Genomic DNA, 14,310 nt, shown 5'->3' on the forward strand with positions numbered 1-14,310 from the left:
TTATTCCAATCATTAATTTTGCCATTGCTCTGCTTGTGTTAAAAATTGTCTCTAGCTCATATTTCTGACAAACCCTGCATTATCTAACCTGTGTTGGTCCCACACATTGTAACCAAACATTATCAATGACTTTATTAGGGATAACCACCTTAGTTCACCATGTCTAATGAATACATGGCCCTGAATGAATCCACTCCCCCAGGTTTTAACTATTACAGTTTTCTTTACAGGTCTGGTCGTGGCGGCATATTTATGATAAAAAGCTAAGTCTTTTTATCTATTCCATCTGCAACAGTGTGTGACTGTCTGTATATCTTTATCTCTTTGTCCATCTGTAACTCTGGCTGGTTGTCCATCCATCTGCAACTTTCAGTGTCTGTGTGTCAGTCCAACTTTTGATCTGAGGTAGCTCTCTTTACATATAAGGCATATAATCTCCCTACCGACTCACCGTAAAGATCTGATTCATGTAACAGATGATCTAGCCTGCACATCACTCTCTAACCACAGCTTTTTGTGTTAATAAATGGTGCACCAGCTCCAAAGCAGACCTGCTTCAGTTACTGAAAAGGACTTGTTTAGCATAGTTCCATCACAGTTTTTAAAACTGGTTTTGCCTAGGCTCTGTCTGTCTTTTCCTGTGCAACTCTGTGACTGGCTGTCTTCCTGACTGTGCGTCTGTAACTATATTTGGCTGTGTGAATGTCCATCAACACTTTCTGGCTTGTCTGTCCATCAGCACTCTCTGGCTGTCTATGAATCTGCAATTTTGTTGCGTTCTGTTTAAACTCTGATGGCTGGCTGTCAGTCCATGTGCAGTTCAATGGCTTGCTGTCTAACAATGTGCAACTCTATGGCTGGCTGTCTTTCTGACTGTGTGACTGTTTCTGACTGTTTGGCAGTGTGTATTTCGATCCACAACTCTGGCTGTTTGTCCATCTACAACTCTCTGGCTGTTTATAAATCTGCAATTGGTTCTGTTTAGACTCTGGCTACAACTCTGACTGGCTGTATATCCAACTGCAACAGGTTGACTGGGTGGCTGTCCATTTTAAACCGTGTCTGTCTGCAACTGTGTGTGGCGCTGTTTGCATGTCCATGTGCAACTTTGTGGCTGGCTGGCTGGCTTTCTTTCCATATGTGATTCTGTGGCTGGACTGGCTGTCTGTGTGCAACTCTGGCTGGCTCGCTGGCTGCTTACCGTTCTGCATCTCTGTCCGTCTCCATCTAAAACTCTGCAATTCATCCTGCTAAGGCTCTGGCAGCAACTCTGGCTGTGTCTATCCATATGAAACTGTCTGACTATCTGCATCTCTGGCTGGTTGTATCCATCTGCAACTGTGTGTCAATTCAGTGGCTAACTTTCTTTCAATGTGCAGTTCTGGTTGGCTGGCTGTTTTTCCGACTATGCATCTGCAACTCTGTTTGACTGTATGTATGTCCCTCTTCTCAGTCTGCAACTTTCTGTCTATAAATCTGTAGCTCTGTATTTGTTCTTCAGTCCATCTGCAACTTGTTCTGTTTTATCTGTCTACAAGACGATAGCTTGCTGTCTGTCCATCTGCAGCTCTGGCTGGCTGTCTCTGTGTTGTGGTAGTGTGTACTTTACCAGAAGTACACAGCTGAATACATCCAGTGATGTTTATTGAATTCGTGTAAAAAAGTCAATGGAAAGTATAGACCAAGTCTAAACGGAACATGAAAGAGACAAGTCGCACACTCTTTACATAAGGCGCTCGTTCTTTGCTTAGCCTGGAGTGAACCAAGTGCTTGCTATAGGGGTGGTCATCACATCCTAAAATGACAATACGACATTATTTACATGTCTTGTTTACATGGCCTTGTTGATGTATACTGGTAAGCTAAGCTAGATGTAAGTAATTGCTTTATCCTAATGCTATTGGTGTCCCCCCCCCCTTTAAGGGTTAACTGTGGCTTCTAGAAGACCCACTCACCAGCGCCCTCATTCCCTTAGGATCTGCAACTCTGGCAGGCTGGTTGGCTGTCACTCCATCTGCAACTGTCTATGGCTGTCTGCATGTCCATGTGCAACGCTTGCTGCCTGGCTATTCATGTGTATCTCTGGTTGGCTGCCTGTTCTTTAGCATCTCTAGCTGTCTCTCCATTTAAAACTCTGGTTGCCTTTTCATTTACACCTGTGTGGCTGTCTGCTTGGCCATTTGTTTGCAATTCAGTGTCTGTCTGTCAATGTGCAACTCTGGCAGTCTTTCTGACTATGCATTTGCAACCATGTTTGACTGTATGTTCCTTTGTCCATCTACACCTCTCTCTGGCTGTCTATAAAGCTGCAGTTCATTCTGTTTAGATTCTGGCAGCTACTCTGACTGGCTGTCTATGCATGTGAAACTCCCTATCCGTCTGCAAATGTATGATAATCCCTCTGCAACTTTGTTTGGCTGGCTGTCAGGTGCAGTGATGGCTTTCTTTCTGACTATGTGTCTGCGTCTCTGTTGTTGTGTGCTGCTTTGACTGTTTATCCATGTGCAACTCTGTGGCTGGCTGTCTTTCTGACTGTGCGTCTGTAACTATATTTGGCTGTGTGAATGTCCATCAACACTCTCTGGCTTGTCTGTCCATCAGCACTCTTTGGCTGTCTATGAATCTGCAATTTTGTTGCGTTCTGTTTAAACTCTGATGGCTGGCTGTCTATCCATGTGCAGTTCAATGGATGGCTGTCTTTCTGACTGTTTGGCAGTGTGTATTTCGCTGTTTGTCCATCTACAACTGGTTGACTGGGTGGCTGTCCATTTTAAACTGTGTCTGTCTGCAACTGTGTGTGGCGCTGTTTGCATGTCCATGTGCAACTTTGTGGCTGGCTGGCTTTCTTTCCATGTGTGATTCTGTGGCTGGACTGGCTGTCCTTGTGCAACTCTGGCTGGCTCGCTGGCTGCTTACCGTTCTGCATCTCTGTCTGTCTCCATCTAAAACTCTGCAATTCATCCTGCTAAGGCTCTGGCAGCAACTCTGGCTGTGTTTATCCATATGAAACGCTGTATCCATGTGAAACTGTCTGACTATCTGCATCTCTGGCTGGTTGTGTCTATCTGCAACTGTGTGGCAATTTAGTGGCTAATTTTCTTTCAATGTGCAGTTCTGGCTGGCTGGCTGGCTGGCTGGCTGTTTTTCCGACTATGCATCTGCAACTCTGTTTGACTGTATGTCCCTTGGCTTTCGGTCCTTCTGCATCTCTGTCTGTCTGTCTGTCTATCAATCTATACCTCTCTGGTTATAAATCTGCAGTTCATTCTGTTTAGACTCTGGTTCCAACTCTGACTGTCTGCAACTGTGTTTGTCTTTAAATCTGCAGCTCTGTGGTTGTTTTTCTGTTCATCTGCAGCTCGTTCTATTTTACCCATCTACAAATCTGTAGCTCGCTGTCTGTCCACCTGCAACTCTGGCTGGCTGGCTGTGATGTGGTAGTGTGGCTTCAAGCAGATGTGAAGGACGCTTCACCACAAGCACACAGCTGAATACTTCCAGGTAAGTTACAGTGATATTGAATTTATGAAACAAGTCAAAGGAAAATGTATATAAAAAATAAAACAGAACAGAACACAAATGAGCTCACTCAGTCGCGCACTCTATTAAATTTATATAGATTTATAACCTCAAGATTGGATTAATGTAATGCTGCTATGGTAGGAAGTTTATGTAAATCTTTAAATAAGCTCAGGGTCATTAAATAAGTTCAGAATGCAGCGGCTTGACTGCTCACTAGAGCTTGAAATTGTGACCACATGTGTCTATTTTCTCGTCCCTGCACTGGATTCCAGTTAAATTCCATGTTGATTATAAAATACTTCTTCTGAAATGAGTCTCTCGATTGTTTGTCCCCACAGCATCTTGGAGAACTTCTTAAACCCTACAACCAGTAACGTACATTTCTTTTGCAGGATTCTGGACTACTATCAGTTTCCCACTTCAGAAGAAGCAACTCTGGGGGTATTCTAATCATGCTGCTGTAGCCTGTTTTCATACTAACAATGTTCTGTCCTGATCTGATTACAGGTTCTGATTATTATTGTCTTTCTAATCTACGTTTACAGGTCGTACACCAGTCTGCTCATACTCTTAAATCCCTTTCTTAATTTTCTTCTTGAAAATGGCCCAGAACATTGTGCACCCTTGACCTCCTTTCAGGCCCCCAGGAATCTGGTTCCTATCCTTTTTCACACACAAGGACAATGCACCACCTAATGTTTAGTTAGTCAATCATACCGATGTCTCTTGTGAGTTTCTGTGTTCAAAACAAAGTGTTTCATCCAAACTGACTGAGCTGTTCTGTACGGGATGATAGAAATCCATGTTTGGTAAATGGAAAATGTTTATGGACTGATCATATGGATTGCAGTGCTTGTGCTCGAGACTGCTGTATTATCCTGTTCATTCGAGGCCTTTTTCTCAGAGTGGTAGATATGTCTGTTTCTTTGCAAATGTATTTTGGCCACAATTCTGTCTCTACTGTTATGACCTTGATCAATTCTACCCGTGTCATTTGTACAGTAAGTCCTGTGGCAAAAGAGGCCTGAATTTAGGGAAGGAACATTTTTATTGTATCCAATCCTTTTGAGTATGTTTATGTAGTTAGGACTTTCCCTGTGAATCAAGGCCTTGTTTTATCTAAGATGTGTTTTAAATGTGCTTGAAACCTTTACTGTTTTTTTTTGTTGTTGATGTTTTAAGCTTGCCGTGATCTGACTCCCACCCTACCCATTGGATCTCCTAACCCCTTGTTTTCCCCCCTCCTTTCTGTTCTCTCTCTCTCTCTCTCTCTCTCTCTCTCTCTCTCTCTCTCTCTCTCTCTCTCTCTCTCTCTACCATGTATTGAGATGCCCAGTTCCAGCTATTCCATCCTTGTACCACCAGACCTGGCTCTCGACTATCCTACAGCCCACTGTCCTGATCTAGAGCCTCGTGTTGATTCATCCTCACCTCACTGCATGACCATGCATACCTGCCTGGACTTCAACATTTCACTCACGTTTTCATCTTTTATGGCTTGACGGCGCATTTCCATATTCTCTTAATTCAGTATTGATTTATTGTTTTTATTCCTGGGTTTTATTCTAGGTATTTATACCCAGATCTCTGTTAAATGCTTTGTGATGACATTCGTTGTTTTATAAATAAACTTGAATTGATTTTATAAGGCTTTTTTCCCCTTTTATCTATTTTGTTTTTTGCCAATGTCTCAATACCACTCCCTTTTCCTATTATTTATTACTTGTTGACACTTTAAACATATAGTCGAGTGATGACGCCAACTGCTCGTACTTTCCTGCTTTAGAGAAACTAGGGCTGTCAGCTTGTATATCATATATACTCTTCTATATTCTGAAAGCAGTGTGTGCAGTCTTTAATCCCTTATTTTTCACTAATAATAATAATCATAATACATGTAACATTTGCTGTTACTTTACTTTGTGTGTTATTATAGTAGTCTAGTGGTTATAGATTTAGTCTCTATGTATACCAGGCTATGTAGAAGTCAAAACAGTAAAAGTCAATACAAAAAACAACTGAACTGTTCACTAATGCTGATTAGAGGTTTTTGATTGAATACTCACGACAGGAAGATCTTACTCTGGCCAAAGGCCAGTATATTAATTATGAATTACTTCAGGTGACCATATGTATGTAAATTCAGTATGTGAGTAAAAGGGGAACACACATTTACTTTCACTGTTATGGTAAATTTATCTTTACCCCTTATCTCGTGTACATTACATCCTCTCTGTAATCTTCTCATCCTGAACTGAATTTAGAGCATCTATTGACCGATACTTGGAAAATACTTGAACATGGACTCCCAGGTGGTAGGTGGGATGAGAAGAATCATATCTTAAAATAAAAAAATATGTGAAAAAACTGGATGTAGTTCAGTTCATGACCGTCATGAAAAGGGAGAGTGACGGTCTGTAAACAGAAGAATTGATAAATCTGTAGAATCCTCACTTGAACTGAATGTTTAAATGCACTGGAACTAGAGAAACAAACTGTAGCTGGTCTCTGTGGCCTAGACCTTGCAAAGGCTTGTGGGAGGGTGCGGGGAGATTGCCTCTCCAAGGCCAAGTGAGGTGAGGGTCCCGGAGAGCAGGAGATAAGAACTAATAAACTGCTGTTATATTTAATATATGCCGGAGTTAATCGTTTAGACACTACAGTCTATTAGACGTCTAAATTAAACAGCCCATAATGTTGCATATTAATGGTTTTCAAATGCTGCCATGGAGTTTCAGTTCATAGTTTCTCAAATGAATCTGGGTCTGGGTTCATGTTGGGAAATAAGGACTGTTTACACTCATTATGGAACTTAAAGGTGAAGGTCACTTTAGGTCAGTCTGAAACCACGTTAAGGTCATTTTTTCCAGGCCTCCTCATACTGTGGTTATTAGCACAACAAAACGGAGACAGTTCAGGGTAAAGAGACATAAGTAGACAATTCAGTCCAGTTTCACACACTGATTCAGGATGAAAAGCGACTCAGCAGCGCCACCTACAGGTCAGACATATCTGCACCAGCAGCTCCAGTCATAGACTCACTTATTAACGAGGCTAATCGTTTCATCTTAAGGCATTTTAGCACATTAAATATGTAAATATTGCCATTGTTATTATTGTTAATAAATAATGACAACCACAATAATAATTTCCTTTATGTATTACAGATGTGATGTTTTAAATGATACAGTTGTTTTCAATAATAATAATGATAATAAATAATTTATTAGTTACTGTCATACCTGGTCAGACGTGGCAGTGAACACAAGGAAACACTTGCAGGGATGGACGATGCAGGACTTTAATGTAACCTGGGCAAAAGTAAACAGACACAACAAAGCAAAGCACAACCGGGGGAACAGCAATCTAATGCACAGAACCAGAAACAAAATCAAAACCTCACAACTCAAACTGGACACAGTAACACAGCTGGGACTGGGAGGAAGCTGAGCAGTATTCAGGAAAACGAGAAACACATCATACAAAAGCAGAACACTAGACGGAGCTTGGGCCAGGAGAAAGAACACAAGTGAGGTGTTGAAAAAACATTGAACAGAAACCTGGAAGCAGGAAAAACCAACAAACCAAAACAATGAAGGAAAAACAGAGAAGCAAGACTTCAGTGAAACAGGGAGGCATCAGGGTTTAGATTAGCAGAGCAGACAGAGCAACAAGGATAACAGACATAAGACCAAACAGGCAACGACAGGATCGGTCCACTTCCTCTTTGAGCAGAGCGTAGAGCGCAGTGCTACAGAGGTCTGTAACAGAGCTGATTCACGACAACGAGAGAAAACAAAGCCACGGCTTAAGAAGCTCCAGTCCCAGCTGACCTTGATCCGCTTAATGAGGGAAGCCGGCTGCTGAGCGCGTGCCAAGGGCCTGACAGTTACAGGTATTACACTGTATTAATTCATTTATATCATTTATTTTACTATTAATAATAACGGTTATGTTTACAGTTTTAAATATTTGAATATATTTATATCGCCATTATTGTTAATTATAAATGAACAACAACAACAGTAATAATAATGATGTCCTTTATTCATTACTTGAAATTCCTTGCACTGGTCCTTGGCGAATAAAGAATTCTGATGGAGCTGGTTAGCAACGGTAACTAAGGGGCGGGGCAGGTTGACTGTGACATCACTATGTTCCAGTGCTTTTTTCAGCGTGGAGAGCGTGAGAGACAGACGTCACCTCTTCAGTTAGACTGGAAATGGAGGAGAAGAAGGAGAAAGATGTGAGTGGAGCTCAGAGCTCATAAACACAACACTACTGATCAACATGGGTAATTAAGATCATCGTTAAGCTAATTATAATATACAGTGTTTACCATCAATACATTTATTCATCGTTAACTAGAGAGTGATTGTGGCTCAGTAATGTTGCTGTGTTTGTTGCTAAGGTGTTGCTATGGCATATAGTTGGTACATTAGCTCATTCAAAATGTCTGGCTAATAGATCTCTGTCCACAAACTTTTGTCCACTTGATGCTTGGTCCTGAAGCTGCTCCATGCACAGACAGGACTGGAGAGCAGTGGAGATAAAGGGCACCGCTCCCGTTCTCTCAGCTGTGTGTGGGAGAGCTGCCCATTGTGACATCATCTCTGAACATTCCGCCATTCATTCCTTTTTTATGCCCTTAACATTGAGGACATTCAAAGAGATGACTTACCCCATAGAACCTCCCCTTATAGAACCTCCCCTTATAGAACCTCCCCTTATAGAACCTCCCCATAGAACTTACTCCATAGAACCTCCCCATAGAACTTACCCCATAGATCCTCCCCATAAAACCTTTTAGAATCTCACCTTAGAACCTCCCCTTAAAACCTTATAGAACTCACCCCATAGAACCTTATAGAACATCCCCATAGAACCTCCCTTTAGAACCTTTTCCTGTTCTGGTCTCTGTGAGGAGTTTGGTGTGTTCTCCCCATCTCTGTGTGGTTTTCCTCCGGTTGCTCTGGTTTCCTCCCACAATACATGGTAAGTGAATTGGCTATGCTAAATTGGCTATGGTGCCCCCTAGGTGTGAGTGTGTGTATTACAGTGTATTACAGTGGACACTCGTAATAAACAGATTACTAGTGTCCACTGCCATTCTCTCAGCATTAGTAATACGTAGTGGCCTTAAGGTTAAACTGCTGTCTGTGCCGACTTTAAAAACTCTTATTTTACCCACTTGCTGCTCCTGTTCTCACCCTTCCTTCCTACTGCTTCCTTTCTATAGTGGAGGTGAGAAGGAGAGGACAAGACTGAACAGGGATATTGGAGCTGATTCAGATCAGAACTGATTTTGACTGTTGATGAACTCAGACAATCACAGCAATCACTTGCAGACATGCCCCTAGTTCTCCAGGTAGCCAACTGGAGGGCCAGCTGATTTGTATTTGTGTGGCCTTTCCTTAATGTTTTACACCGAGCATCAACAACATAGCAGCACATGCAAAGCTCAGAAGGGAAACCACAGCCGGCCTCCTCCACACTGTCCCCCCTGTCTGAATGTGTGAGCAGTGACGCTGCCCTAGTTACTCACATCTGTCACTAGAAAGTGTTTCAGCAGGTGCTCGAAGAAGCTTTCCTCACCTCTTCTGGAATTGAGACAGTCAGAGATTTAATAAAGAAAACACATCCAGTTCAGCAGACGGAGAGGGTCAACAGAGGATGGTCAGACTGGTTGGAGCTGACAGAAAGGCTACAGTGACTCAGAGAATCACTCTGTACAGCTGTGGAGAGCAGAACAGTGTCTCAGGTGAGGTGGATGGAGGAGCTACAGCAGAAGATTACGTCAGGTTCCTCTTCTGTCAGCCAAGAACAGAAAGCTGAGGCTGCAGTGGCTCAGCACAGGCTCACCAACACTGCACCACTGGAGTAACGTAGCCTAGTCTGAGGAGTCTGGAATTCTGCTGAGGAACACTACAGATAGGAGGGTCAGAATTTAGCACAAACAGGATGAATCCATAGACCCAACCTACCTTGTGTGAACATTCTAGGCTGGTGGAGGAGGTGTAATGGTGTGGAGAAGGTTTTTTTTGGTTGACTTTGGGCCGTTCATACCAATCAATATTCTCTTGAATGTGTTGTTGCATCCCCATGTTGACCATGTGCATCCCTTCGTGACCACAGTTTCCCATCTTCTAAAGGCTACCTCCAGCAAGACGTCTCTCAAAGTGGTTTCATGACAATGGGTTCTGTGTTCTTCACTACTGGTTCTTCCCAGTCACAAGACCTGAATCCAGGGGAACACCTTTGGTTGAGATGGTTTTGGGACAGCCAGAAAGATAGCGTCATAAAAGCAGTCTCCAGGAGAGGAGCTGGATGGGTAGGAAGAAGCAGCAACATTCAAGGTTTCTGCACTCAGCCGGAGAGGGACAGGAAGAGGGTCTAATCAACTCTGCTGCTCCTCTGAGCTTAGTGGCTGAATGTGTATGAAGGCCTCCTGACTTTTCTGGTCAGAGTACGTCATCACCACTATCTAGTTTACATTAATGTAGTCCTCATCAGAGAACTCTGAATCCTCTGAGTTCTCATAATAATCTTCATCATCCATCTCAATCTCCACATGGGCAGTCGTGTGTGTGTTTGGCATCTACAGGATGATCATATAAGAACACACAAATGAAAAACTGGTTTACGACACAATTTTAGCCACAAAATGTCAATGTTTTCCAATATTATAGTTCATTTCCAATATTATAACCAGTACTGACTCAAATGACTATGATCTACACAGCTTACATAAACATTCACCTGCTGCTGATTTTCCAATGCTGGTTTTCCCACATCAGCATCTACATTGATGTAGTCATCATCAGAGTCACCGAATCTTTTTTTCTCTGGAAGAATTGTTTCTCCACTTTCATTATTATCATCTTCATCTTCACCTTCATCTTCTTCCTCAAACAGGTGATCCTGATCCTGTGTTTTTTCTCCTACAGAATAATTGAGTCACAATACAGTTAAAATATGAGAAATATGAAAAAGCTTAAAACCACCTTATGTAGCAATTCACTTTCCTTTAACTCTGCCACATCTCTCAGTCCTAGCTTCACTTTTCAGAGGAGGGTCTGGTCTTCTCCCACAAAGCAAAAGCCACCAGAATTCCACCCTTCTCTAATTCCAGAGTTCTTTAATTCTCTTACACCTGGTTCAGTACAACCCCAACTCCTCCCAGTACAACCAGAATTCCTCCCAGTACAACCCAAACTCCTCCCAGGACAACCAGAATTCCTTCCAGTACAATCAGAACTCTTCCCAGTACAATTAAAAGTCTTGCGAGTACAAACAAAACCACCACCAGTACAAGCGTAACTCCTCTCCGTACATCCAAAGTCCCTCCCAGTAGAACCAAATCCCCTCCCTTTACTGGGAAAAGAGTGAATTAGCAGATTTCATCCCACTAAGCAATCAGATTCCAGTCGGACGAACCAGAGAGGCATTAGACTATTAAGTGTAACAGGATGCACCAGATTAGAGTCCTCTCTTTGTTTAAGAGCGATTTCTGCTTTTTCATAATCATCATCCTCCTCCCCCTCAGTCTCCTCATTTTCCGCCGGGGCTCTGGCACCTGAAGAATTGTGTGGAGAGATAAATTAATAAATAAATAAATACATCTTTTCAGTGGTTAACCATCTTTTACAGCAGCACATTTCTCTACACTTTAAACAAGGGTTTTCTTAAAGGCCTCTTTATAAAACCATGACACCATTTTACATGGTTCCTTGCCTGGTTAATTTTTTTTATTTATTTATTTATTTTTATAGTTTTTCAGTATATTTTTACCAAAAGGCATTCTACACAGTACCTAGGTACACTATATGGACAAAAGTATTGGGACACCTGCTCATGCTCATTGTTTCTTCTCAATATAGAGATCCACAACAACTCAACAAAGTAGTCTGCAAGAAGAATGTTTCTTTTTGTGATTTCTTATAGATTTTGTAAAATGTCTTCAAAATATAATGGATGATGCTTCATCCATTAGTTTTGAGATGAGTTGGGGAGTTTGGGATGAGGTGGGGTGGTAATCCTCACATCCATGCTCGTTCTGCAGAGAAGAAAATAAGATACTTTTTAATACCCTTGATTTCAGAAGAAATAATGAATGAGCAGGTGTCCACAAACATTTGGACACGTGTATCTACTCTCTGTTTACCTTCTGTGAGTTTCAATGTACCTCAGTAAACTGTCCTCTGAACAGAAAGTACTCACAGTGTCTACGATACGTCTTCTCAGCTTTCTGCAGTTTTTGCTTATTTCTCCCTTTGAGGAAAACAATGATCGACACTGATACGAGTAACAGTCCTGCTGCTGCTGCTGAAAAACTGATGATGGGAACCAACGATACTGAGGGAGAAATTACTGTCAGAACATTTACACTTCAGGAGAACTAGTCCAGAAAAACGATGAGCTCATCTTATTACTGTAACTTTCACAGTGACGGCCAAGAGTTCCGTGTTGGAGGATCTAAAAGAGCGTGAAGACACAGTTACTTCATAAACACAGCTGTAGTTTCCCTGGTGGACATAATCAGCCTCAGGGAAGGAGAAGGTGGTTGAGTGGTTAACAGCTGACTGAGTTTTGGTGATGCTGGATTCACCACTGAACTCCAGGTGAAAGGAGCCTCCTGGATACTGCGGTTGAACGGAGCAGATGATGGAGCTGTAGCTCCTGGTCACTTCAGGCCCTTCAAGCCACCAGTGAAACACTGGTGAAGCACTGAAGGAGATGTTGGGCTGCAGCAAATTCACTGGAAAAGAAGAGGAACTGGTATCAGTAGCTGTAAACTGGTACAACATTCACACAGGCCACATTGTGATTGCAGCAGCTCACCCACAGTGGCTGTTCACACATACAGCAGTTCTCTGTGGAAGCTACTGTTTGTGAGCTGATGACAGCCAGACAGATACCAGTTAAGTTGCTCTACTAAAAATAGATAATGGCCAATGACCAAATGTTTGTTGACACACCTTCTAATGACTGAATACAGTATCTTTAAGGTGCACCCATTTCTGACACAGATGTGCAAACAGCATGCAGCTTGTCTAGTGCTTGTAGAAAAGTACTGCCATTAGAATAGGACACTTTTTATGGAGCAGATGTGGAGCAGATTGAGCTGAATTATGGTGGTGCTCCATCTAATAGTTGAGGTGGTGGGGTGGTGATCATCCAACATCCTGACCTCACTAACACTCTTGTCACTGAATGCAATCAAATCCTCACAGCAATGCTCCTCCAAACTCTAGTAGAAAGCCTTCTTCCCTGAACAGTAGAGACAGTTACTCCAACAAAAGCAGGATAAATACTTTTTTATATCCTTCATTTAGAAGAAACAATGAATGAGCAGGTGTCCAAATACTTTTGTCCATACAGTGTAAATCACAGAATTCTTGATATATATATATAATATTCTCTTTAATTTTCATTGGTTCTTATAACTTCATATAGTCCATACCTGTTCTCTAAACAGAGCAGCACATGCTAAGCACAAAACTGGCCGGGTGTGAATCCGGTAGTGGCACACTTTTTTTTTTATGGACGTTTTTAGACAGCCAGTAGCAATCCGTGCTGCTCACATATGATTACAGAATGCTGCTACTACTACTGCAGTCAGATGAGCTTATTATAAAGCCATTCTCTGTGCTCTTACCCACAGTGATGCTGATGGAGTTGCTCCTGTCTGATTTGTATAAGATGTTACAGTGGTCACAGCTGTACTGGACTGCTTCCCCAGGTGAGATGAGTTTGAGGTGTTTAGGGTGAGGTTTGGGCTCTCCAGGGCGTCTGTTAAAGGAATGTGATTAGTCTCTGATCATTGATGGTGCCAGTTAGTTTTTGTTATTAAGAAACCTCTGACTTTTGACTTATAAAGACTACATGCACAGTAAAGTTCCCAGTGTTAAATCAGCACTTAAGTAATCAATACAGTTCAGCTCACCCTTCTAACACTATGCAGTGTAATAGTACAGTCTAATAACAGAAGTTAATGGAAGATCTGTGCGTCTTATTGACCAGGATGCTTCTTGGTCTGCTAGCTTGCATGACATCCAGGTAATCCAAGTACATCCTGGATACATGTGGTTTTTTAATCATGCTGAATATACCAGCTACAGTGTGTGCAAACCTGGTGAAGACAGGAAACGTTTGACCTGTCATTGCCAACAAAGGTTATGTTACAAAGTTTTGAGTTGAACCCTTGTTATTGACCAAATACTTATTTTCCACCAAAATTTACAAATAAATTCTTTACACATCCTACAATGTGATTTCCTGGATTATAGTTGAAGTGTACCTATGATGAAAATTACAGGCCTCTCTCATCTTTCTTTAATAAATTATTATAAATTAATTATTAAATACAACAAATGAAAATCGAAATAAATAAGCTAAAATAAAGAATGACATTCACCTGTTAATGTTATTGTCATGGCGTGTACGGCCAGACCTGAAGGGATGAACACTCGCAGAGATGGAAATCAAAGCATGATACTTTATTAACCAAATACAAAACAAAGAGATATGAACAGCAAAGTGCAGCAACATGGGCAAAACCATGAACAGAACCAAAACACCACAAATCAGATGGCGAACAAAACAAACCCGGGACTGGGAGGAGCAGGGAGCTGAACGAGAGTGAAACGAGGGGAGAACTAAAGGGGAGATAAACACAAAACCACAAGCCTCGCTTGGGCAGAGAGGGGAGAAACAAAACTAAGGACAGAGCTGAGCTCTGTGTACAAACGAAGGTAGCTGGGGAACTAGCCGCTAGACCAGCAAGCA

General features: G+C 41.9%; 1 protein-coding gene across 1 annotated transcript in view; it reads right to left on the reverse strand.

Annotated features, from left to right (window-relative positions):
• Positions 1-7,167: 7,167 nt before the first annotated feature.
• LOC140565090 (uncharacterized) overlaps positions 7,168-14,310 on the reverse strand; it is a 473,464-nt gene continuing 466,321 nt past the window's right edge. The window contains exons 3-7 of the mRNA XM_072690902.1: positions 11,955-12,280; positions 10,016-10,120; positions 9,385-9,447; positions 9,118-9,122; positions 7,168-7,294 (exon numbers count right to left, since the gene is read on the reverse strand). Coding sequence (XP_072547003.1) covers positions 7,168-7,294; positions 9,118-9,122; positions 9,385-9,447; positions 10,016-10,120; positions 11,955-12,280 — 626 coding nt within the window. The remainder of the gene's footprint in view (positions 7,295-9,117; positions 9,123-9,384; positions 9,448-10,015; positions 10,121-11,954; positions 12,281-14,310) is intronic.

The sequence above is a fragment of the Salminus brasiliensis genome, chromosome 11 (genome assembly GCF_030463535.1).
Source record: "Salminus brasiliensis chromosome 11, fSalBra1.hap2, whole genome shotgun sequence".
Lineage (NCBI taxonomy): Eukaryota > Metazoa > Chordata > Actinopteri > Characiformes > Bryconidae > Salminus > Salminus brasiliensis.